At 45.6% G+C, this 24857-nt stretch overlaps 2 protein-coding genes across 13 annotated transcripts in view; one reads left to right on the forward strand and one right to left on the reverse strand.

Annotated features, from left to right (window-relative positions):
- The first annotated feature begins 1863 nt into the window (after nt 1-1863).
- DYNC2I2 (dynein 2 intermediate chain 2) lies at nt 1864-13369 on the forward strand. 4 transcript variants are annotated; one of them, XR_005603271.1, is made up of 11 exons: nt 1864-2139; nt 2782-3036; nt 3720-3829; nt 4865-5022; nt 5455-5564; nt 6287-6454; nt 6865-7097; nt 7834-7991; nt 8551-8884; nt 12332-12487; nt 13172-13369. XR_005603271.1 is itself a non-coding variant. In XM_039561924.1 (9 exons), the coding sequence occupies exons 1-9, from the start codon at nt 1879-1881 to the stop codon at nt 8787-8789; spliced, it is 1692 nt and encodes a 563-aa protein (XP_039417858.1). In that variant the 5' UTR covers nt 1864-1878; the 3' UTR covers nt 8790-8959. The 4 variants fall into 4 exon arrangements, 1 of the variants encoding a protein (XP_039417858.1); XR_005603270.1 differs by having other exon boundaries at nt 12332-13369; XR_005603272.1 differs by having other exon boundaries at nt 1864-2136; nt 12332-13369.
- SPTAN1 (spectrin alpha, non-erythrocytic 1) overlaps nt 8953-24857 on the reverse strand; it is a 46321-nt gene continuing 30416 nt past the window's right edge. For 3 of the 9 annotated variants that reach the window (XM_039561917.1, XM_039561918.1, XM_010397700.4), the window contains 24 exons: nt 24474-24577; nt 24185-24347; nt 23684-23698; nt 21822-21953; nt 21344-21481; nt 20888-20992; nt 20465-20673; nt 19638-19758; nt 19368-19489; nt 18760-18892; nt 18273-18371; nt 17836-17995; nt 17532-17608; nt 17180-17389; nt 16653-16949; nt 16057-16169; nt 15223-15240; nt 13384-13446; nt 12080-12134; nt 11366-11562; nt 10922-10975; nt 10365-10511; nt 9959-10106; nt 8953-9274 (listed from right to left, as the gene is read on the reverse strand). In XM_039561917.1, the coding sequence (XP_039417851.1) occupies nt 9149-9274; nt 9959-10106; nt 10365-10511; nt 10922-10975; nt 11366-11562; nt 12080-12134; nt 13384-13446; nt 15223-15240; nt 16057-16169; nt 16653-16949; nt 17180-17389; nt 17532-17608; nt 17836-17995; nt 18273-18371; nt 18760-18892; nt 19368-19489; nt 19638-19758; nt 20465-20673; nt 20888-20992; nt 21344-21481; nt 21822-21953; nt 23684-23698; nt 24185-24347; nt 24474-24577 (3006 nt within the window). In that variant the 3' untranslated portion in view covers nt 8953-9148. The remainder of the gene's footprint in view (nt 9275-9958; nt 10107-10364; nt 10512-10921; nt 10976-11365; nt 11563-12079; nt 12135-13383; nt 13447-15222; nt 15241-16056; nt 16170-16652; nt 16950-17179; nt 17390-17531; nt 17609-17835; nt 17996-18272; nt 18372-18759; nt 18893-19367; nt 19490-19637; nt 19759-20464; nt 20674-20887; nt 20993-21343; nt 21482-21821; nt 21954-23683; nt 23699-24184; nt 24348-24473; nt 24578-24857) is intronic. The other 6 variants (XM_039561922.1, XM_039561919.1, XM_039561923.1 and 3 more) reach the window with 4 other exon arrangements.

Here is a 24857-nt window from a genome sequence, read left to right on the forward strand (position 1 = left end):
CAGAGAAATTGGAATAAAGGATCAAAGTGCAGTTTCTTAGAACAGTCCTTGTCTGGAGCTGTTTGCTCCTTTCTCGTCCTCGGGGAAGAAAAAGCCCAGACATGCACCATGATACAGCAAACGTGTTCGACATTTGCAGTAACTTTGCATACTACTCACCAAAAAAAATGGATTTATTTTGGTCTGTTTCACATACTTAAATTCCAGTTTTCTTATCTCTTTGCCATCTCAAAAAACTCCAGACTTTTCTCCTTAAGTTCTCCGAACAAGTTATTTAAAGTTTCTAAACTGCAGCTTGTGCTTAGCATTTTTATGATGATGCAGCCTGTATATTAATTCACACTCATAATATTTACTCCTCTACTAAAGAGTAATATGCCTTGGCAGTTCTAATCATACCAATTAAAGATAATTTAATGATGACTGAAGATGATCTATTTATAGAGGATAAATCTTAAATATGAAGACCCTCTTAGGAAAACCACTCTGCTATTGGGTTCAAATATTTAGTATTAGTTTTTCAACACATGAAAAACTGCCCCATGCAGTGACACAAAGCAAGGAGCCTGTCTGCAGGAGAAGCAGGCTGGGAAAGTCCTCAGAGTTAAATCCGGACATTGCTTGCACTTCCACATGAACCAGCTGCTGCTGGAGACGCCAAACTTGAACTTTGGAAATTCAGATTAACTCCTGTGCTAATCAGAGAGAGATGTCAGGGCTAAAAGGGCCATCAGTCCAGCCCAAGAGTGTTTATGCTTTTATGTTCTTGGCTCTTCTGTAGGGCATCGTGATGGTTCACACCAGTCAGAGGAAGAATCACAGGAAATACCCAGCCAGGATTTGAAATTCTGGAGGATTCAGTTCCACTGACACTTTTTGCTTTTGAAGGAGGTGCCACTGAACCTCTTTCTGCTCCAGTTTCACTGTCTGTAAAACGGCTGTAAGAGTTCTTTACCAGGCGTTTTAGGGACTCTTACTTCACTATTAATTGTGTCGTATTTTAAATTCCTCAGAAGAGCCATTGCACTCAGCTCTGATATAAATGGACTCACATGTGCTCAAGAGGTGAAAGCACTACAACCGTTCTGCTGAGCTCCTACTCTGTATCCTGCAATCTTGATTCCTGCACACAAGCCAGACTCCTTCCCAGCAACAGCCGGAATAACTCCACTTAAGTTGGTGCATCTGTGCCTGCTTATGCCAGCACTAAATTTAGCCTGTGCATTCATCATCAAGTTGTTCCAATGAGTTAGTTAGAAAAAATCTCCAAGCAGAGTCATACCTGTTCGGAATAATCACTTAAAGAAGCTGCACCACCAGTCACTGTCCCTGCGGAAGGGAACAGCACAGGTTATCCACCTACCGGGGCTGTTACCGGGGGCCAGGGTGACTCCCGGAGAGCTGCCCCGCAGGCGTGCAGCCAGCTCGGTCACGCAGTAATTCACCCTCGGCACAAATTACCATAACTCCCCCATCAAAACCAACCAAGGCAGAGAGCAAAGCAACGAGCCAGAGCACACCCCGGGCACTAAGTGTGCACTGAGCCGGCCCCCGGCCTCATTCTCCGGGCAAGCACACGGCGATAGCCGACTAGAGCTCCCCTCACGAAGCGGCCAATCCCCCCTCTCCGCCGCGCGCGGCTTTGTCGCCCCCTCCCCGCCGCCATCTTAACTCCGGGCAGCCCCGCGCCCTTCCCCTGTGCTGCCACTCGTGGCCGCGGCGGGACCAGCCGGGCCACAGCGCAGGGAGCGACCGAAGCGGAAGAAGAAGCTTCCGCCGCACCCACGGCCCTAACAACGGTGTCGGGATAACCCGCACCCCTCTCCCGCATGGAGCCGCCGCCCACCCAGCACAGCCCGCTCCCCGCCCTTCCCCAACATGGCCCCGCCCCGCTCAGTGTGCCGCTCGCAGGCCGGCGGGCTCGGCGCTCGGGTGACGCCATCGCGCAGGGCCGGTCTCCATGGGAACCGGAGGCGCGGGCGGCGGGAGCGCGGCAGGCCGCGACCGCTGGGAGTGACCCCCGATCCCCCCAGGAACCGCCGGGCCCTCTCCGGTCCCGGCATGTTCGCGGACAGGACGGAACCCGGTGCCGACGTGCAGTCGCTGTGGAGGAGCGCCCGGAGCGCGCGCTACGAGGTGGTGAGAGACCCCCGGGAAGCCCCGCTCCGGGCTCTCGTACCCCCGGGCCGGGCAGGGCGCGGCTGTCAGGCGCTCCTGGGATCATGCCCTGACGTGCCCCCTCCATGTTCGTTCGTGACCCCTCCGCAGGTCCCGCGGCTCCAGCGCGGCCCGGGACCGAGACCTCCCTCTCAGGGAGTTGTTGGCACCGTGCAGGGGCCGGGGACACCGGCTCTGTCCCTTCAGCGTTTTTCTGATTTAGCCCCTGTGTGCGAATCGGCAAAGAACAGCCCGTGCGGCTGCCGCCCCGCAGTTTGAGAATTGATAATTCTGCGCTGTCACCGTGTGCGCTGCTCGCTCATTACTCTGGAGCTCGCTGCCTTCTTGCCTTCTCCCGTCCTTCCTATTCCGTGCTGTAAAGCACTGCCTGAATCTGACTGGCATTCGGGCATCTTTGCCTCAGATCAGATCATGAGAAAGTCACAAGCGCATCACCAACACCTGGGCAGGTACGAAGGTACCCTGTGTTTAACCATGAACCAGAGGTGTGCAGAGGGGCTGGAATGTCTCATTGAAATGGCAGGACGGGGAAGGTGCTTTGAATGCTTTGTGCAACGTTTGTTTGTCTGCTTGGTTTATAGACTGCCTGTCTTCTTTTACTAGAAAACTTGCCAGACTGGGAAAATTTCAACAGCAGAAGCTGCAGTGCAGTCTCATACAGCCCGAGACACTGCGGTGCAGACAGAACTGAGCAAAGATGCTGTCCAAGACTTCCAGCAAGAAGTCCAAGTAGATTACACTGGGCTTCTGTCATTCCTTCAGAGAGTGGAGGCTGCTGTTATCAAAGAGCTAAATAAAAACTGGAAAAGTCATGCCTTTGATGGCTTTGAAGTGAACTGGACAGATCAGGATGAAACAGTAAGTGACAGAATTCAGGTCATTGTCCACACGGAGTTGGTTGCAGTTACTCTGTTAGTTCTAGTCCTTACTGCTGTAATTGTTCTTGCCAGGTTCTAATAATTAAACATTACCAGTTGAGTTGCCTTGGGGTTTTTTTTTTGTCTTTCTCCTTCTTTGGTTAAACTGTTCTTCCTGCTGGTGACTGAGCTGTAGCAGCAGTGAGAGGAGGAAGCCTGCAGTTGGTGTAGGCTTTTCTTCAGCCCCTTCAAAGCACTCCAGCCTAGCAGGGATCTAGGAACAGTTGCAGTCAGTGAGTTGGCAGCTCTTCCTGCTTAGATTATGTTTGTTTAGTGCATGGTGCTCAGGAATGGAAGCAATTTGTATCAGACAGTACATGTTGGGACTGGCATTTTCAAACTGTTACTTGTGGAGCTCAGCGAGTGCCAGACTCGCACCTGGCAGCTGCTGTAAACTCTCAGGCACAGCCTTCCAGAGTGTGTACTCTCTTGAGAGGTTGTGTTTGAGTGACCCTTGTGTTGTGGGTTTGTTTCTCAACAGGAATTCAACAACCTTTTCACATAAATTCTTCGACTGAGGAAACCCCACACTGTAATCACATGATCACATCAGCGGTGGGCACAAATCTCATTTCTCTCTGTTTGGGGATTGTTGCTTCAGTGCTTGGATTTGATCTCTTCCAGGTGTTGTGTTTGCATACCTTGTCATACCCAGAGGCTCAGGATCAAAACCTGCAGGTCACCAGTGTTTCATGGAATGCCACAGGATCTGTCATTGCATGTTCCTATGGCCGGTGAGTATCCGGATGGATTTGGGAGTGCAGCTGAGGCTGATGTGATGTCTCAGGCTGACCTGAGATCTAGATATGTTTGCTTTCTCTGCAGTAATATACTGACATATATATATATATATCTATCTATATATACACACCCCTTATGCAAGTTAAATAATTAATCTTCAAAGTAACAAAATCTCAGTCAAGTCCTGAATTATATCTTCTATTTCTTCTACCTTCCCCCCACCCTGAATATGGATACATGATCTTACTGATTTGTTTCTAGGTAGATTCTGTTTGAAAAATGTGAAGAGCAGATGCAGTTGCAAATATCTGTAGGTGAGGTTTGGGAGAATGTGCTTTATCTTCACTGCGATCGTGATGTTTAATGTGGTCTCTGAGCACCCTGGATGAACTTGGCACCTGTTCACGCATGTGCCTGGTGCCATGGACATGTAACAACACATGTTTAAGGATTTCTGAAATAAGGGTTGCACAAATCATTTATCTAATCCATTAATGCCTGTAGCAGCCCCCTCTTTCTTGGCCCTACTGCTGCCCTTATTCTTTTTCTTTAATGCTCTCCTTTCCTTAGATTAAAAGCCTCAGCAAAAAGGGTATCCATGAGGGAATATGTAGGGAAGAGTAAAACAGGGCAAACCTGTATGTTAGTTGCTCCTTCTGCTCTCCCAGCCTACAACAGTTTGCAGATGAGGATGTGGTTTCTGTGTCTGTGGGTACCCTCAGCAGAATTCCTTCCATGAACTTTCCATATGCACCCTTTTGATTGTTCCCATTATTTGAATGGTGAGTAGGTCTTGGAATAGGGAAATTGTACCCGAAATTTACTGGCTAGCACTTTGTTGTAAGCACAGACATGTGCCCTGGCAGATCCTGGATAAACCAGCCCACAGAGAAGTTCAATCCTCTCATGATTCCTTCATGGGGGAACACAAAGCAGCACACTGAGGTGACCAGTGGGGTATCCCAGAGCTCTGCTGGACTGGGAGCCCCTGGAACACACAAGGCAAGATGTAGCTTTTTGTTTTTCAGGTTGGACGATGGGGACTGGAGCACAGAAAAATCCTATGTTTGTACCTGGAATCTGGACAGAAGAGGGTTGAATCCACAGCACCCTGACCTGGTGGTGGATGTTCCCAGTTCTGTCATGTGCCTGGCTTTCCATCCCTCCCAACCATCACTGATAGCTGGTGGGTTGTTCTTACCTCAGACCATGCATGAAACATACCCTTTTTTCCTGCAACCTGGATCCTTCGGTTTCTCTCTCCAAGTTCAGCCTCAGATTTCCTGTAAAAGGAACAGTGTTGCAGCTCCTCAAACTGAGGAACTGACGCCCACCAACACAGATAAGTGCACTGTTGCATCTGAACTGGGACTTGCTGCCTCTTCAGTGACATCTGCTTTTTTATCATCTTCTCAGAGAGAGGTGACAGAAGGAAATCCTGTCCTGGCTGTAAGGGAATAATATACTTATTTCAGCAGGGCAATATTCTCTTACACCAGACCTGGCTGTGCCCTGCACAGAGCTGCCCAACCTTTGAAGCTGGTGGGTCTGTTTCTGCCATTGCTCCATTTGTGCATTTGTTCTGAGCTGTCAGACCTTAGATATTTTGTCCTTTCAGGTGGCCTGTTCAGTGGGGAGTTGGTGGTGTGGGACACCAGCAGGACAGAAGACCCTGTGATCTGGAGGACAGGGATGACAGATGACACCCACACTGACCCAGTCTATCAGGTAACAGAGAACATTGACAGCAGACAGGGCTGGGGCAGGTGAGAGTTGGCACTGCTCTTTGTCATCCCTTTGGGTCCCATCCACAGCCAGGCAGTTCACAGACATTGCAGCAGTTATATTCTTTTCTGGTTGGCTATTTTCCCCCAAATCTAGCTCCTGAACAGACACTTAGCCTGTAAAAAGTAACTTCTTTCTCCCAGTCCAGGATAAATGAAGAGCAGACCATTCTCAAACTGTAATCGTTTATTAAGGGAGATGCCGCCAGTGATACTTGGAGTGGTTTAAAAACACAAACGGCAAAGTGTCACTGATCCTTGGAAGCTTAAAGCCACATGCTTTAAGGGGATTTACAAGCATGTCACGCGGTCTGGCTTCCTAAGGATTTTGCCTTCTGGGGCCTTGTGACTCTGGACATTCTGTGTATTTTTCTCATCTGATAGGAAAATGCTGTTGTTTGGAGCTGTGTGAAAGTGCCATAAATGCCCATCCCAAAACTGAGGCCAGGTGAACCATAGAAACTGCAAAGGAGATTCAGCCTAAAAACCTGGCTGCATTTCTCTCCTTGCATCTGTGTCTGTGCCAGCTCCCAGCAGAAGCTGGTTTGGTACCAGGCTGATGCCTGGCTCTGCTCCTACATCCGGGTAGATGGAGTCACCGCAGGCTGCATGGGCTGGGCAGTTGTGACAGTCGCCGTTGTCCTGAGCTCATGGCATTTGGAACAGGTTAACTGGTTACCTGACACCAAGCACAGAAACCACTCCCGGCTGTTGAGTGTGGCAACAGATGGTAAGATCCTCGTGTGGAGGGAGGAGCGGGATGGGCGGCTGGCCTTGGCCGAAGGATTTGCCATCGTGGCTCAGCAGATCCCTCGCAGCACTCGGCTGAAGAAGGTGAGTTCAGCAGCTCAAAGAGTGCTCTTTCCACAAAAACACTCTGAACCCTGGAGCCCAAGTGTCAGAACTTGCCCTGCTCCAAGAAGGGCCAGGAAGAGCCCCTTCTGAACATGCTAACCCTTGATGCACAGCTCCTTTACCATATGGAAATCATTCTTGGAAGACTGGCAACAGCTGAGGTTTTGCCATGCTCTAAAGAGAAGTTTCTGGGATGGAGAACTTCCTTGTAACGTTAATTTATGTGAACCCCGTTGTAGGAGGGATTCAGAGATTAAAGGCTGAGCAGAGCTAGAAACACAGAGCTGTCACCAGCGGTGCTGTGAACAGCCCACTGACGCCCCGGCAGGCTCTGCCCACGTGTGCCTCTCTCTGGAGCCCCAGCTGACACCAGCTCTCTCTTTCCCCAGAGGGCCTGGGGAGAGGCAGCCGTGGGGGTGACCTCGCTGTCCTTCTCACACTTCGATCCTGGTGTGTTTGTTGTGGGCGTGGAAGGCGGGTATTCCCTGAGGTGCTCCACTGCAGCCCAGACTCCGGCTCTCCTGCGGCCGGGTGGCTCCGTTCCCCTCAGGGCACCGGCAGAACTCGCCTTCTCCCCTCATGCTGGACCTGTGTACTCTGTGAGCTGCTCGCCCTTCCACAGGCAAGTGCTGCGTGTGGGACACTATCGTTGCCAGGCTCTAAACACAGATTTTTCAAATAGCCCCTGGGGGTGTGTACAAGTTCCAAAAAACCGGTCACCTGGCATTGGGAACTTCCCATTGTAGGAGAAACAACATCCACTGGCTCTGGTGAAGCTGCCTACTGGAATATGCTGCATATGGGCACATGAGCAACATTAGCACATTCCTTAGATCATCCTGTTTGTTACAATTAAAACTCAGTTTAAAGCCAAGGAGATGAAAAAGTCCTGCACTTGGGCAGATTACTAAGTATCTTACTATCTGACATCAGAAAACTCACCAGTAGCTGCCAGAATTTAAATGAGGAGCTCCCATCTCTGCCAGCAATTCACCCCACCATCCGTGGAGGCCCCAAGCCCTGTTTCTGTGAAACATGCTGACAGCCCGGGTTTGCATTTAATTTGCATGAGACAAGCCCAGCTCGAACAATGTCCAGCTCTAGATCAGCAGTTCTCAGGCAGCCCTGGGCCACAACTCATCAGTGGTCAGTACAAGCCCTCATTAAGCTTAATTGAGGGCAGTAACAAAGCTACATCTCTACAGCCCACAGCACAGCCTGGCAATTGCTGCTTTAGGAAACACAGACCTTTACAAAGCAGGAATATTGTCCAAGGTCATGCTCCTTGACTGATTTTTTGTTCTTTATCATTAGCAATAAAACAAGAAGAGTTGTGTCTTGCTTCCTCCCTCCCCCAGGAACCTCTTCCTGAGCTGTGGGACCGATGGCCAAGTTCACTTCCACTCCATGTTGCAGACACAGCCCCTCTTTGCTCTGCAGTTATCCAAGAAATACCTGTTCTGTGTATGCTGGTCTCCAGTTCGACCACTGGTTTTTGCAGCTGCGTCTGGGGAAGGCAAGTAACTGCAGGTGCCTCCTCTTGAGCATAAAATTAAGGGTGTGGTGGGTATTAATTAGTCAAGTCGATTGTACTGGTTAGCAGATCCCACAAGCACAGAGCAGTGGCTGTTGTCTGCACTGTGTAATTAGTACAAAGGAGTAATTTCTAACTTTAGCAAGGTGACCCAGCACAGTTATTTTTCACTTCTGATGGTACCTTTAAATCTGTTGCCACAGTCATGCACAGAAATACAGTACAGCAAGATCACTGTGGCTCAATCTACTTCCAGAACTAATGGTTTAAAATGATAACTTTTTCCTTAGAAAATTGCCCAAGCATTTTTGAGTTAAAGAATGGAGATTTCACGGAATTTGGCAAGCTGGTTTCAGGTTTCTGACAGCAGAACAAATCTGTGCTGCCTGCAGTGATGTCAGCTGTCTGTCACAGCCTAGACACCCATCAGCAGGGGAAACAGCTTAAAAATAACTCTCAGTCCCAGACTAAGCAGATACTCACCTGCTGTTAGATACGATGTCTGTTGCCATGAAGCTGCAATGAGTGTCTGTGTCTGCAGGAGAGGTGCACCTGTTTGACCTGGCGAGGAGCATTCAGAAGCCCACTGTGTCCCTGAAGCAGTCCATGAGCGACTGCCCCGTGTATTGTTTGGAATTTAACACCAAGCACACGCGGCTCCTGGCAGCAGGGGATGCTGCTGGGACAGTCAAAGTCTGGCAGCTGAGCTCTGACTTCACTGAGCAGGGACCAAAGGAAATGAGTTACCTGGACCAGCTGGCAAGTGAGATCATGGACTAAGGCAGCAGCACAACAGTTATGTGAAGCTTGTAACTGCAATGACTCCAGGAACAGTTCCTCACTCACCTGTTCCAGCATTGGCCTGGAAAACTCAGGTAACCAACACCTGGAGTTGCCTCCATGTAACAGTTAAATTTGCATTTAGCCATTAAACACAAGATGATGTGGTTCGACCAGTAACTTTTATTGAAGCACACTGCAACATGTTTCTTTTCCCTAAGTTTTAAGCTAAGCACTTTAAGGTTACATCATAAAGTAACATTGATTATTGTAGAGCACAAAGAGAGAGAGACACATGCAGAGCTACAGTCAGCAAACGTGAGCATGTCCTTTGCATCTTTTGGTACTAGTGTTTCAGATCAATTCACAAAGAGTGAACGTGTAAATTCTATGTAGTCATAGGCAGAAGGCAGTTCCCTGCCCTTGCCATCCATGTAGGGTTTCATGTGAGAGATGCAATAATCAGCCTGTTCCCGGGTCAGGTTCTGAAAGAGAGAACAGCGAGGGGGTGAGAGGGCTCTGGGGCTGCCAAGGGGCATTGACAGGCAGCCCTCCCATTCCCCAGGGCAGAAACCAGAGCAGCACAACTACGCCCAGGATGGAAATGCTCTCGCTGTTGGTACTATTTGGTTACAGGTTGGAAGACCTGACCAGAGTCTTCCCACCGAATAGAAGACAGAACAGGTAACTGGCACAAGGAAGCACTGCAAACTCTTATTTCCCTGCCAGCTGGTGGTATTCAGACAGGAAAAACTTGCTGTCTTGGCAGGGCAGCAAGAGGGAGGAGATGTTCATACTGTATAAGCTTAGGCTCAAGCTTTTCCTTTGAATCACTGTCTGGAAAAACATCCCCCTCTAGTTTCCCAAATGATGGAGGGGAAGCTCCAAGTTCTGAGGACAGTGCATTCCCTTCCAGGCCTTGGAGTAGCTCTTGTTTTACTGAACCTGATCAGTTCTTTGATATGTAAAGCTTTTCCTCTTCCTCTATACAGCCAAGGAAGCAACTGAGTAAGGCTGTCACAGCAATTTCTGTGTTTGCTGCAGGGGATCTCCTGGCAGGGTCAGAACTGAGCCCCAGTGACATGAGCCTCCAAGCCACTAGTGCTAGGCTTCATCTATGAACAAAAGTCTTGTGTGTTCCTCCCTGGGGGTTGACAACCATCACTTACCTGGTAGAGCTCCTCCTTGGTCACGTAGGGCTTCCCCTCGGAGCTGAGGGCACGGAAAGCGCTCTCGATCTCCTCACTGGATTTCACGTTCTCCGTTTCCCGGCTAATCATGAAGGCCATGTACTCCTGCAGCGAGACATGTCCATCCCTGCCAGAGAAACACACTGTGAGCACCCAGAGCACAGCACTAGAGGGCCTGGAACTGTTCTGGAAGGAGTGGAAGTCTTAACGCAGGAGACTCAACACCAGATCATTCTCTGAATTTCTTCTTTACAAATGACAGTCTTGCCTTCCTAAAAGCTTTCACGTGAGTCATTGTAAAAATAACCACAGCTCTCAGCCTGTGAAGGACCTTCCAGCCAACACCTCTGTATTTTACGGTACAAGAAAGATCCAACCCACGTACCTGTTGGGATCTACAGTGTCAAGAATAGACTCAAACTCAGGGTCTGGCTCTCCTTCCTCAACCATGGGCAGATCGTAGCCGAGAGAGCGCAAGCAAGACTTAAACTCCTGGTGATTAAGTCGTCCAGATTTGTCCTTGTCAAAGTGCCTAAAAACATAAAAACAGAACCCACATGTGTCAGTTATTGAATCCTGAGAGCTGTAAATGGGGCTGAAAACTACATCAAGGTTATAACCAACCCCTATTCTGGACAAATGAGTTTGTATCAATAAAAAATTCTATCTAGCATACATGAAAAATGCACACAAATTCTTAACTTTGCTTGAAAATCACCCCTCCCCCACAAAAAAAACCCCAGCTGTATTCCCAGCTGGAATGCATTGGCACTGCCAGCTGCAGGGGCTGGAGGCTGTTGCCCTCTGGCAGAGAACGGAACAGCTCGGCACAAAGTGGGGCAGACAACAAAGGAGCCACAAATGGGTCCTGTAAACAGGAGCCATCCATGTGCCAGGAATATCTCCCAAGGCTTCCTCTCTCATGTGTTCCCTGCAACTCACTTGAACATCATGCTGAATTCCTTCAGGGCCTCCTCGGTGACTCCAGTGGTGTTCCTGAAAAGGAAGCAGCAAAGCTGATTAACAGTTCCTGAGCTGTGGTACTCCGAGTCCAGCAGCTGCACCACATGGTGAGGACACAGGAACAACCAACCATTCAGTGTGGGAACACTTGTACACACTTATTCCACAGAATAAAACTGTTCCACTAAGATCCCACCACTGCTCATGGCCAATGGGAGCTATTCCAAAACTGCCCACTTCATCCCTCTGAAGGGAACTGGGAGGTGGTGGGGATGTGGAAGCCCACTGCATCCATTGGTCTGAGCACAGGAGACTCCTTGGCACAGACCATGCAAGGCTGGCTGCAGGCACGAGCAGCTCTGGCTCCTGTCTTTCCCCCCCCGCCACTCAGACACTTCAAACCACATGTGGGCCAGGCAGTACCGGGCTTGGATCTGCTGTTCCAGGTTGTGTTGCATCCTCATCCCCAGCTGGTCCAGCTGGTCCCACTGCTGTGCCAGCCCCACAGTGCTGTGTTCTGTGTATTTGTTGTCCAAGATAAGTGCCTCTTCCATGGCTGCTCCAAGGTCCTCAATCTTCTTCAGCTGGCTCCTCATAGCTCGGATCTCTTGGTGCTTGCGCTGTGAGAAGGGAGCAAAGAGGAGAGAAATCATGGAGCACCAAAAAAAAAAAAAAAAACAACTACCTTAAAAAGTTAGAACAGAGGCTGGCAGGGGAGGAAGGGTTATACTTTTCTCTTTCTCCTAGGACTTTATGTACATAATACCGGGATTTGTGAAATAAGACTCAGAGCAATGTTCACCTTCATGCTCGCTATTGGAAACCAGGGCTTGCAAACCAGTTCTGGAGACTAAAAAACCTCTTAGGTTCATGGGAAATATGCTGAAAATACTGTATCCTCTCTCCCCTAGCCCACCTCCTTTAGGAAAAAGGAAAACTTCATCAGTGTTGTTTAATGGCCTGTGATGTAAGTAGACATCAGATACGTAAATAGATAATCCCAGAGGTCTCTTCAGTATTCCAAATGTCTAAAATCAATTAAGATTTTCCCATATAATTACATGCATTTCCCTTTCCCACCCTGTGTTCCCAAGCCAGCTGAAAATGCTGTTTTAGCCATAGGTACACATCACTTACTTTAGTAGCTTCCAGCTGTGACTCCAACGTTCCCGATTCTTCCACCATACATGATCTAAACACAGAACAACAGTGAGAGAAGGCACTTATCTCGAAAAAAAAAGGCATGTGGGGCTTGAAATTAACAGTCCTTCCTTGAAATGAAAAATCCTTTCCGGTATTTAAACACTGGTTTTGTGTTTTGTTTATTCTGACTCATCCTATTTCAGACTGACACTGTACATTTTTTCTGATTCTTATTTCTGTATATAGTTAATTTCTAGCCCCATTTGAAAGGCAACGTGATCAGCAGCCACACTTCATGCCAGACTGAAAGCACCCGCTTTACTGGACCTCATGGAATTAGAATTTAGTGCAGTTCCACCCCCCTGCCCCGTGCCCAGCACACACCACACACACCAACTGCAGGTGAGTCACTGGGGATGGGCTGTATTTGCAGTCAGGTACAGGAGCTCTACAAAGATGTGTTACAAAGGGGAAAATGAGGGTAAAAAAAGATGGTGAGAACTACTGGTTTGGTTGAAAAGTAATCTTAATGAGGCATAATCCTTGCAGAGAGCTACAGACCTCTGCTGCTCAGCAGTGCCTGGTGGAAAAGTGCCTTTCCCACCCCACCTCTCCATGCTGCACCCAGAGCAGCCGAGGCTCAGCCACTCTGCCCAGTGATTTCCACCCTGACCTTTACATGCAGGTCACCACTGTGGCCAGGGGCTCCAAGATCTCCTTCACACAGACTAGCTATGGACAGTCTCTGGATGCTGCTTTTCCCCCACCCCAAGATCCCAAGCAATTTCTAAGCAGCCGTGTTTGGGAATCTCTGTCCTTCCAACACGTACGGTGAGAGCTCGCACTGGATGACCCACACATGGACAGTGAGTCTGGGTGCTGTGCAGGTAGGGTGTCCTCTGACTCGGGTATTTAAGTTCCTAAAACCTGAATATCCGTTATTTCAGTCACTAAAACCAGTTTTTCATCCCCACTGGACTCTGTACTCCCACATGCTTTTGAGCCTCTTGAGAATGGGGATTTCAAGTGCTGAATTATTCTGTAGCAATGAAAATGCACCAAACATCTGGGTGTTTCTCACCACAGGGTTAAGGCTCAGACTCAATGCCCGCCTAGAGATGAAGCGCGCACCCAGAGCCTTGAGCAGGAAGCTGGGAACCAACCGTGGAAAGAACCAACAGGGAAACAAACCTCCAAGCATCTCTAAGCCGTGAAAGTTAGTTGGAAGGAAAGCGAGCCTTGGAATTAAAGAGTGCGTTTGAAAACCAAAGTGAGGTAAGAAAATAAGAGGAAAAAACCTTCCAGATAGATCATCCCCAACTTCATACTGATAGACACGAATGACACGACGATATGCTATGCTAGTCAAAGGAAAGAAACCAAGTAAATTCCAAAAAGGAAGAAAGAAAGAACAGAGGAAAGAACACACCAAAACACGACCACTGCAGTGGAGCCACACTCCAAGCCAGCACTGCCTTGCAGCAAACACAAGCAAGTTCTTAATGAGAGAAAATTATTTAAATGCTGATTGCACATACACAAAAATAAACTGTTATTATTTTAGTGTAAGTCACAAAAAAGTGAGTCCCGCTAAGAGACAAACTGAAGTTTTGCAGTTAACTCATCTACAGATTGTTTAAAAGCATTTTTCTTCCTAAACTCCAAATTGTTCTTACTCCCTTTCCCCAAAGAACATCCTTCCCAGGCAGTGCTGGGCACACACAAGCTGCAAAGCAAGGAGTGTGCACGGCAGCTCTTCTCCTGACACTTCCCTGAAGCTCTGCCTTCCCTCTTGCCAAGCCAGGCTAAGCACAGCCAGTGCCTCTTGGAACTAAATCCATGTTTTTAATCTATTCACACAGAATTAGGGACAAATTCTGCCTGGCGTATCAGCAGCCCTCTGGTAATTTGTTCAACAAAAGAGCCTGGCATGAGGATCTCTAACTCTGACCCTGCATCTTTCAGTGAATGGCTCCTTTCTGTTCACTCGTTCTTGGATACCAGAATTAATCTACAACACTACTTGACAAAGGAGCAGGGAATTCAGCATCCATTCCAGGAAAATCTGCTCCGTTCCATTAAACTGTACAACAAAAACAGGGCAAACTATTTTTATCTGGCAGAACACAAGAGACTGTGATCATTACAGAGCAAATAAGCAGCAGAATTATCTGCTAAGATTCCATTCTTTTATTAAGAAAAGCTTTCTCTTTAGGAGCAAGGCCCTGGCCTCCTCCAGCCCTGTGCACAGGCTCACACGCAGCCTCTACCCTGGTCCAGACACTGTTTGTTGGCATTTGACATCACATCACAAAGCTTCCACTGTGCTCAGACTTGTCCTGCTGAAGAAATTTAAACTGGACAGACACATTTGCAGAAGCTTTGGTAGTCTGAAAACATTTCAAGATCTTATTATTTCCTTTCCACTTCCAGAAAAATGGCCAGCATACATTCTCATCAGGAACTATTCCTGTGGACACAGAGTGGGCTTAAAACTGCTGGCAAACTCCAACGGCTCCATGGATTCATGTTGGAAGGTTGGTTTTCTCCTGTCAAGGATGAAATCTGTGTGGGCCATGTTCTGCAGCAGATTAAAAATGGACAGTTCATATTTGCAGACTACAGAGTTTTAAGATACGTAATTTCAGCAAAATGTTGTTGTAAGAATCTTCCCTTCTCCTTATCAAAACCAGTCAATACTTTGGGGATTTCACTGTTCTCAGAACAGCTATGGTCAAATGGTTTATTTCACTAAGCCAGTCTCTTAAGCTGAAAAACTACAAATGTCAGAATAGCCTGCCTTTGGAAAGCAGCTACATTCTCACATATCTTCTCAAATTAGGGGCCTTTTCCTGTGCAAGCCCTCAGAGAAAGCAAGAGCAAAAGTCAGGACTTCCATGGTGTGCCAGTGGCTGCCCATTTTAATTCCGCTTTTGACTAGGAAATTATGTTTCTACTGGTTTATAGTTAACTACTCCATAATCTTGTTTCCTGTGTCTGTGCACCTCAGCAAAAGGTTGCTCTTTCCAAATAAAAGGGGTTTGAGCGCAGCTTTCACAAGCGATGTAACAACAGGAGAAAACACACAGAGCAGAACACATGACCAAAATCTGAAAGATATAAAATTCAATACTAACCCATCTAGTAGGTAAGTCCTGTAGAATGTGAAGATCCAAACATCAGGCAGCAGGACAGAGACAAGACAGTAAGAGAGGGACAGAGATTCGGGTGGGAAGCAAACATCAAAAAGTTAAAAAATCATATTTATATTTCATTATTTCATGAAGACACATACAGAACTATTTGTAAACACACAGACAGAATCACAGGGTTACAAGGGAACAGAAGTCACCTCCTCTGACCCCCAACCTAAGCCTGTCAGAGCTGCTGACAGCACTGACTGAGCACAGAGACCTGCAATGCTCAACCTTGAGAGTTTTTATTTCTAACACGGTTGTTAAATCTTTACTCCCTAGCCTTTGAGAGGGTTATTATTAGACAGCAGCCCAGAGAAATGATTACGAAGTTTTAAGCTTTTTTGACATCTTCTTTCTCTAGTTGAACTCCAGTAAGATTCCAAATACACTACTCAATACAAAAGGGGCATTAACAGAAATGCCTCTGGCACTTCAGAGTCTGCTTGGAGCTATTAGTGCTCTATCTCCCCAGCTGTGCTGCAGCCTAGTTCAGGAATAACTGGAGAAAAATGAAGTCCTGGATAACTGGAATTACTGCAGAAAAATGAATTCAGAAATAGGAACATTTTTGAAGTCTGGTGTTTCAGGGCTTTCCTGTCCCCTGTAGCTAATGGGGCCTCCCTCAAATCCCAGCTGCATGGAATGGACAAGTCCTGATGAGCTGTTTTTCAGTAGGAAACATTTACAGCTTTGACAGTCCGAAGAGATGGAGGATGCACACAAATACTACCTAAGGAATTCTCTAAAGGCAAGTTCTGGAAAGACAAACTATACCTGGTCTCCTGAATCCACTGATGGAAGGCATTGGCATGCTGAGCAAATTCCTGACGCAGTTTGTCATTTTCTTCCTGCCTTCGCTGTTCCTTCTGCAGCTCCAGTTCACGTTCCTGAGAAATGAACAACAGTAATTTCAGAGAAATAAAGGGACTGGTCTCATCCTGTAGCAGAAAGAAAAAGCTAAAAGCTGCATCCAAGCACAGGTGTAAGCCTCAAAACAAGATTGAGTACTCAGTGTCCTGGACATCTATAGAAAAGCATCTCAAGTGGTAATTCAGAACTGAAGCCCTGAGAACTGGAATTGAACCAGCAGTTGCTTCACTGCACAGCAGAGAAGTTAAATTTCTATTCCAGTTAGGATGTGAGACACAAGTGCTTTGCCTTTGGAAGAACCACAAACAGAAAACCATGAGAACAACTGACAATAGCACAAGTTTATAGTTAATGGCAATTTTTCTTTGCTCACAAATTTTGAGATATTTTGACCTGTATTATGGTGACAAGCTCTTGTACCCATTAACTCAAGAGAACAACTTCCAGGGACAACTGAAAGGTCATGAACTTTGAAGAGAATCTCTCTCTTACTGACTTGCCTTGATAATTTTCTGCAGATTCCTCCAGGTTTCTTCAAGAGCCTCCATAGTGAACCAAGTGTAGGGGTTGGAGGCCACACGGAAACTCTTGATCTGGCGATCGAGCTCTGCCAGCTGGTTGAAATCAGCTTGGGCAGAACTTAGGGAGGAACGGAAAGCGTCGTGAGCTTCTCTCAGGGCTTTGATTTCTTCCAGTGAGTTGCAGCGCACAGGATCCGTCAGGTCCTCCTCAGCATTCTCAAACCAACTGTTGAAGGCAGAGGCCTTCTTCGCAAAGGTCAGGAACAGATCCTCAACCTTGAAAAGAGAAAAGATCCAGTTGTTCAGTAATGCAAATATTCTGTATGAGCTCATCTGGAATTAACATGCATCAGTAAGAGTTTGCCTTGCAAGCGTCTCGGAAATGCTTACGTTAAGTCTCCATAATCATTAGTTGCAAAAGCATGAACAAAGTACAGAAGTTGCAAGTCTGTACATTTTATCAAGTGCACAATTAGATTTTTGTGGCCCCATGGCTGGCCACTCACTTTTCTGAAGTGCTCCTGAGCCTCCAAGAGTTTCTTTTTCCTGGTAGCAGAATTAGCCAGTAGCTGATTCCAGCGTTTCATCAAGGAAGCATGCCGGGCCTCGATGGCCTTGGACTGGATGTGCTTGGCTGCGAGCAGCTGGTCTTTCAGAGCAGTGATGTTTGCAATTCCCTCCTGCTGGAAAGCCTGAAGTCCAGCATCAAACGTTTCCTGAAGCATTAGAAGAACAAAAGATATTTTAGATTGTATTTTTCTTTAACCTTTCCCATACCCTGCGTATATTTCAAACATGGATTCTTGTGTAGAAGAGTTCAGCTGTTCCCTCCCTCACGGGAGCAGCATCACCACTGACCTGTTTGGTGAGCAAGGTTTGCACTGAAGAGAGGTCACGTCCATAATCATCTGTCTTCAGACTGTTTTCCTTCTCCCCTGAAAAATGAAACAAATTTTGCAAAAATGTCATTCCTCCATTTTAAAATTCCCTCTATTCCAGATCAGGCTACTACAAAAATATAAAGCAGTGACAGCACTGCTGATTACTCTGGCTTTAGGTCTGCTTGTTACAACAGCACATGAGGAGCTACTGGAGACCTTTGGAAATGAAGGAGTTTAAGGTTTGTTTGTGACCAAATATTGTACTCCAGTACAGAACATACCTATCCATGACTCCACCACATCTGCTTTCCAGTTGAACTGGAGGAAGGCTGAGTTCTCATCCAGTTTGGCTTTCCTCTGAGCTGCTGCTTTCTCCAGATCTGACACCTTGCCTCTGAGCCCCTTCATCTTGGCAGTGATGTTCGCCTCGTGGTGATTGTTCTATGTGACAGGGAGGAAAAAAAATATAGAATATAGGCATCCTGTATGATGTTAAAGTCATCTGAGGCATTCAGGACATTGGTGACAGAGCAAGGACTTCAGCTGAAAGATAACTGTCTCAGAAACAGCTTTGAAAGCAAAACACCAACAGCTTATTCAGCCACAAAAAATGAGTAAGAGCTCTTTTCAAAGACATGACAGAGAAGAGCAAGTCTACTGTAACATGAAGATGTCCTGGGGAGCCTTTGAAGGTTTCTCTTTAGTAGTTCATACTCACCTTTTTAATGAGATCCTCTCCATTAGCACAGACATCGTTCACTCTGTCCTTGTGGACAGTAAAATCAGTCTCGAATGCCTCGTGCTTCTTCAGCAAGCCCTGCAAATATGAGACACAGGCATTTCTAAAAATAATTTCTCACCATTTATTAAAAAGTAATTCATTTTATAAATCAGTTAGCATAAACTTTTTCTGACAAAAATTAATCTTAGCTGGTTAGCACAACTTACTGATTTTCTGTGGACAAAAGGAAACTGAGACTGACTTCCAATCAGGAGTCAAGAGATACAAAGCTACACCAAACTGCAAGTCATTTCTACAGGAAATAACAAACTTTGGATGCTTTTATAAAGTGAATTTATGTTTTTTACAATGTAGGCCTTCAAAAGGAACCAACAATAACCTCTAAATTGTAAAGATAGTTAAAGAAAAGGTTCGTTATGCTCTAACCAATGCAATAACAAAGTGCTGACAACTTCCTCCATACCTGGATAGCAGCAAGTGTGTCCCCATAATCCTCGCTGGCTACCAGTGTCATTTTCTCATTGATCCAGGCTTCTTCTTCCTCAACATTTGCTACAAATTGCTGATACTCCAGAGACTCCTCCAGACGCTGACCCCTGTGTGGGAAAGGTAAAGCTCGTCAGCGTTGCTTTATGGCATTAAGCTGTAAGATATAAAAGCAATGTGCAGAGCCTGAACCCTGTCATTCACACTTCACTCCTCTGGCAGCAGCCATGGCTGCAGCTCTAGGAATTCCTTGGACTACAAAGCCTGCAGCTGCCAAAGGACTGAAGCAAATTCTCTCCCAACAGCTTCTAATCAGGAAAAATCTCCCAGTAGTGGATTAAAGCCAGCTGATTACAAGTCCGTGGTTTCCAACTGGTGCAAGAAAAGGCTAAACACGACATACACCTCAAAGAGAGGCTCATGTTTCTACTGAGGAACACTGTCAATAGTCTTGTAGAGTCTGTGATCAGTGATAGGTGCTATTACATCATATTACTAATAATCCATACCCTGAAATTCTGTAAATCTGATCATTATGAGTCCATGTAGCTTTGAATTAATACTGAATTTTACAGAAGTTCATACCTAGCAGCTGCCAACTGTTTTAACTCCTTCCAGTGATCCACAAACTGAGCCAGTCTCTGCTGTATCTCCTCCTTTCCAATTGTGTTGTCATCTGAAAGCTTCTTCCCCGTGTCCAGAACACCCTGCAGAAAAACACAGTTATTGGAACATCACCTGCCTTCCTCATGTGCATTGTTTGGGGTCCAGCAAAACTACTGCTGGCTTTTATCTCCTGCACAAGCAAGAAGGGTGCTGCTGATAGAGAAATATGTCATGGGGAGAGGCATTTACCTGGATAGCAGGTTCGTGGGCAGCCAATTCTGCTTCTAAGCGCTTGTGTTTTTTCCTCAGATTCTGCACACCAGTCAGGTCTCTGCCATAGTCCTCTGAGCTAACCAACAGTTTCTTCTCTCTAAATTCAACAGAGAAGAGAGAAAGGTAAAATACGAAAATTACTTCTAAAGGTCCAACCTGATAAAGAAAACAAAAACCCCCTCAGATACACAACTGCTCTACATTGCACAAAGGTCTCGGATGTAAAACCTTGTGTACAACAGCAAATGGCTCTTGGCAGCACATTCCTGTGTGGGGGAAAGAAGGTGACAGAGGGCCCATCACTTATCTTTGAAGGACAGAATTGCTCTTTACTGTTTTCTTTTTAAAAATACAGATGCCTTTCGTAAAGTTGTCCAATTTTTGTTTGTTTTAAAAGCATGACAAAAGAAGTGCTCTAATTGGAATGATTTCTATCAGCCTCACTTCTTTCCCTCCTCCTGAGGTACTAACACCAATGTGTAAAGACCATTTGATTAATTGCAACAACTGGCTAGCATCAAAAAAGTACTTGAAACCGAAAAAGCTTTGAATTTTTGGTAGGAGTTTTCCCAAAAAGACTAGAATGAAATTTTAGTTACTTGGTCCGAGTCTAAACTGTATTATTCTTCTTACTGGGATTTGACCAAAGAAAACTAAAGATAAGAAACCACACCCAAAACAATTTTTCTGTAATGGCAGCAAAGGTGATTTCCTATAGACACACAGTTGTGGGAAGGCAGCTGTAAAGCCACTCTAAAGGATATGAGTGTCGTTGGCAAGCCCAGAACTTCCCAAACACCCACTTGATCCAGGACTCCTCGTCGTCCATGTCACGGAAGAACTGGTGCAGGCGGTGGCTCTCGTTGAGCTTGGCACGGCGGGCGCTGGCCATGCCCTTGATGCGCTGGAAGCGCCCATTGATGGTCTCACGTTTGTCTTTCACTTGGGATGTGTCAAAGGCACTGCTGGTCATCAGACTGTCAGCCTGGCTGTTCAGGTCCTTCAGGCGGTCCTGGATATGTGGGAGAGAGTGAGCAGGGATTGCTCAGGTCTTGTTTCTCTGCTCATTATGTCAGGATGAAAATCAGAATCTGACTCGCAGTTACAGGTTTTGTTAAATACCACATTCTGACAAGTCTGTGACTGCAGCAGGTATCAGGAGTTGTACCTAGAGAATTTGCTTATGACTATGATTTATCTTCCAAAACTGAAAGAGAAAGCAATACCTCATGAGCAGATATATCAGCTTCCAGTAACTGGTGTTTCTTCAAAAGGTTGTTAACAGATGCCAAGTCCTTCCCATAGTCTTCAGATGCCAACAAAGCCTCCACCTGGGGATGGAGAAGGAAACGTGGAACGAAGAACAAATTGTGTTTCACAAACTCCTTGAAACTATAATGCTGTAAAACCATGCAAATTACTTCTCAATTTTCTACTAAGCCTTCACCTTGTCACCTGTTTAATACCTAAAAAGTTCCATGCAAATTTGCTTCTTCTCACCTTATTGTTTATAACTAATAACATGAACACATCCACAAGAATTTTACTAGTAATAAAGTTTTTTTTTAAATAAACCTAGACTTGCTCAAAGGTAAACAGTGCTCCACAAAATCTAACATCAGCAAAAGTAATACAAACTTAAAAAAAGAAGTCTCACAAGTAATTAATTCCCATCTTATTACCTCTGAAAGCCAAAAGTCAAAGTCCTTGATTCCAGTATTGAAATTCTGTTGCTTATTAGCTTCTTTCAGTTTCTGACTCTTCTCTGCTGATTTCTGTACCAGGAATTGCCACTGGTCAGCCAGGGCAGCCAGGCGTGCCTATCGGAAAGTGGGAAAGATAAGTAAACGTCACAAAAGAAAAATGAAAAAAGTTCTGATAAACACAAAACCAGACCATGGTGGAGGTTTTGCTGTTGATTCCAGATACGCAAGTTAGAGTCAGCATTTTGTACTGCCCAGCTATAATTTACATGTCAGTCAGAGGATCAGAAAATTTATCCTCCTTGAGACTGAAGCAGAATAATTCACATGATTTACACTGTGTAGTTGAAGTACAAAAGCTTCTATAAAGCAAGATTTGTTCTAGAGGGACACTGTCTGGACTCAATTACCCAAACACTGCTCAAAGCAAAGCCAAGCAAGACTTGAAGGTGCCCACCTTGACGGCGTCCTCGCTGCCAGCACAGGCGCCCCTCTCGATGAGGGAGTTGCCCATGTCAATGACGCCACGGATGCGGTCAGCGTTGGCGTGGAGCTCGGCTTCAAAGGCCTGGTGCTTCTGGTGTTTGCTCTGCAAGGACAGACCCAACACCATCAGACACTGCACAAAGGGCTCCTCCATTGTTCTCATGGGCTGGGTTGTCATAAGCTTCATGTGCAGGCTGAGCTGAGGAAGTCCTCTCTGGGTAGGGTATTTACTGCTCACTCCAATGGTTACTCTCATTACCTGAGTAACCACCAAGTTTTGACCTGGCAAAACTGTGGGTGAGCTGAGACACAGAACTCTGGCAGTGTATTCTGTATTTCACATGAACATGATGTTCTGCATTTTCATGGGTGCCAATGCAAAATTCCCTGCACTGAGCTGAGCTGTTACTGCAGTAAAGATTGCTCATTTTCAATGCACCCCTTTGAAAAGCAGCAATTACACATACCCTGAGTAGAGTAGATCATCCTTTCTACTCCTACAGTAACTGCACAAATTCCTACTTCCCTTCCTAATCCATAGGTAATTAACAGAAATCACTGCTCCAGCTTATCTGCTTTCTGCACAGTTGTGATATTAGCCATACACAGCCCCATTATATATATATAAAAATAGTGAATTAACAGCCAAAAACTTCTATAAAAACATAACTGAATTATTTGGTAAGGATTTTTCTCTGCCAAGTTGAGAGCACCATGAGAACAACAGGAGCCTCGGGTGTGGGAAGGAGTGTGCAGCTCTCATGTATCCACGATCCATCCACCCACCAGGAATATGACAATAGCACAAAAGTGACAAGACAGAATTTGCAAGTATAAACTGGAAATGCTAGTGACATTGGACATGGGTAGAGAATGTCCTAGAGAATGGAATGAAAGGAAATGTTAGATTAAAAATAAAAAAGGAAAAATACTATGGCGCTGGTATGAGAAATTCTGCATGAACTGCTTCATTTTGGGAACTGTAAACCCAAATCCTGAGATTATAAAAGCATGTCCCTCAAAGCTAGATCCACCAACTTGGAAAATTCAATTTAAAAGTTGCCAGTTGCGTATCTCCATATAATTACCATGACAACAAATTGCAGACAAGCCTTTACAGTTTAATATAAAATTCTATTTTTTTTTCAACTAAAAAAATAGTAATTTAATGTACCATACTCTGAAGTGACAAATGATTATTTCATTTCTTACTCTTGTTAGCTTCCTCTTTCTTTGTTCTGTCTTCTCCTTCCACACATTCTCATTTTACTGCACTTCTTGGATTCTTTCAAGTGCTGTCAGCTTTCCATCTGGTACATCTCTTTTTCTGGAGTGTTCTTTCTGTATTATTCCCTTCTATGCTATTGCAAGAACTAAGCCAATCAAGATCTATCATTTATTGAATCCTCCATCTTCAGCATTTGATTCTACAAACAGAAGCTCATGGATTTGGCATTATGTCCTGTGTTAAATCATCACAAGTGATGACCAAACAGCCTTTTCTTCTGAAAAAGGAGGATAGAACCCCATTTTCCTATAGGCTAACTCCTAAAAAAGCCCAAACTACATCACTAATGCAGCATAGATTAAACAGATCATGCAGAACACCTGCAAAACGAATACATAAATAAATGATGCTGAATAGGCATTAACAAAAAAGCCACACCCATAGGACAAGGATCAACAGCTGCACCTGGATGGAGGTAAAGAACTAACAGAAAACAAAGAGATTGCATGAACTGATGGATGGAGCAGCAACCAGAGCTTGGGCTCACACAGAAGCTTATACAGAGAAAAAAAATTCACATACCAGGGCTAGTCCAAACTACTTACCAGCAGTTTGGAAAGCTATAAAACAGATTGAGAGAAGTAGTTCAGTGCATTCATACTACTTCATAAACCAGAATTAAAACATAAGAGGTAACTTTATTCCTTAATACTGAAAAATAAATGAGGTTTCGCATTCTGTAATGTAAAAGAGTTGAGACTCAAGAATTCAGTTTTCTTATGTTTTTGTCTAGATCCTGGGAGAGAGACAGAACAGCCACTTGGGTTTCTTTAGGAAACTTTCTGCTGCGGATACCGTATATCTTATTAATTATATGCGTGAATAATTAATCATATGCATGAATAATTACTAACCAAGTCCTATTTTGGGTCTCCTTTCATGCATAATGTAACTTCCATTTTCTCCTTGTTAAAAGGAGAACATGTCCAACATGATGCACTATTCTGTCATCTCTGAACAAGAATTCCTGAGCATGGATTTTCAAAGAGGAGGCCTTGCAAAGTTAACAATGATACTCTGATTTTTAAGCCAAGAACCACATTCACCTGGATATTTGTGGGATCCTTATATGACTCATCACTTGCAGTCTGGAGCTTTTCACTGATCCAGGCTTCTATTTCATCCACATCACGACTGAACTGCTGGAGGGTCTGAGACTCTCCCAGCTTTGATCTCTTCTCAATCATTTGGGCTTTCAGACGAAGCCACCTGCAGTAATTTGACACATACAATGAAGAACACTAGAGCCACATGAGGCATCGCCTTCAACAGCTACAGAACGTCCCTGAAGAGGATTTCCAGTCATCTGCATTCTCCTCCCAGGGCAGCACTGACCTGTCCAGGACCTCGTTGCGTCTGTTGGCGATGACTCCCTTGGCGTAATGATCTGCAGCAATCAGCTGGTCAGCAAAGGATTGCAGGACAGCAATTTTCTCTTCCTATTCAAACCAGAAACCATGAATTAGAACTGTGGTTCCCTAAAGTCAAATGATGAGCAGTGTCTGGAACAGAACAAGCCTTTTTATCTTCTTTACATTTACATTACTGTGACTCTGTGAAGGAAGTCTCTGTTCCCTAGGACTGTAGAGTTCAACTTAGAACACCTTTCACCTGTGGCATTTAGGAAAAAAGGATCTTTTGGGCTTAAAACTTCAGCAGTATGATCTCCCAATAAATCTAGGCAGCCTTCTGCTACGAGAAACTGGAAATACACCCTTT

The sequence above is a fragment of the Corvus cornix genome, chromosome 17, assembly GCF_000738735.6.
Source record: "Corvus cornix cornix isolate S_Up_H32 chromosome 17, ASM73873v5, whole genome shotgun sequence".
Taxonomy (NCBI): Eukaryota; Metazoa; Chordata; class Aves; order Passeriformes; family Corvidae; genus Corvus; species Corvus cornix.

Coding starts and splice junctions, on each gene's coding strand:
- DYNC2I2 (XM_039561924.1), top strand. CDS start 1,879: ATGGCCCCGCCCCGCTCAGTGTGCCGCTCGCAGGCCGGCGGGCTCGGC. Junction 3,830..4,864: donor ATTGCATGTTCCTATGGCCG/GTGAGTATCCGG, acceptor TTTGTTTTTCAG/GTTGGACGATGGGGACTGGA. Junction 7,992..8,550: donor TGCAGCTGCGTCTGGGGAAG/GCAAGTAACTGC, acceptor CTGTGTCTGCAG/GAGAGGTGCACCTGTTTGAC.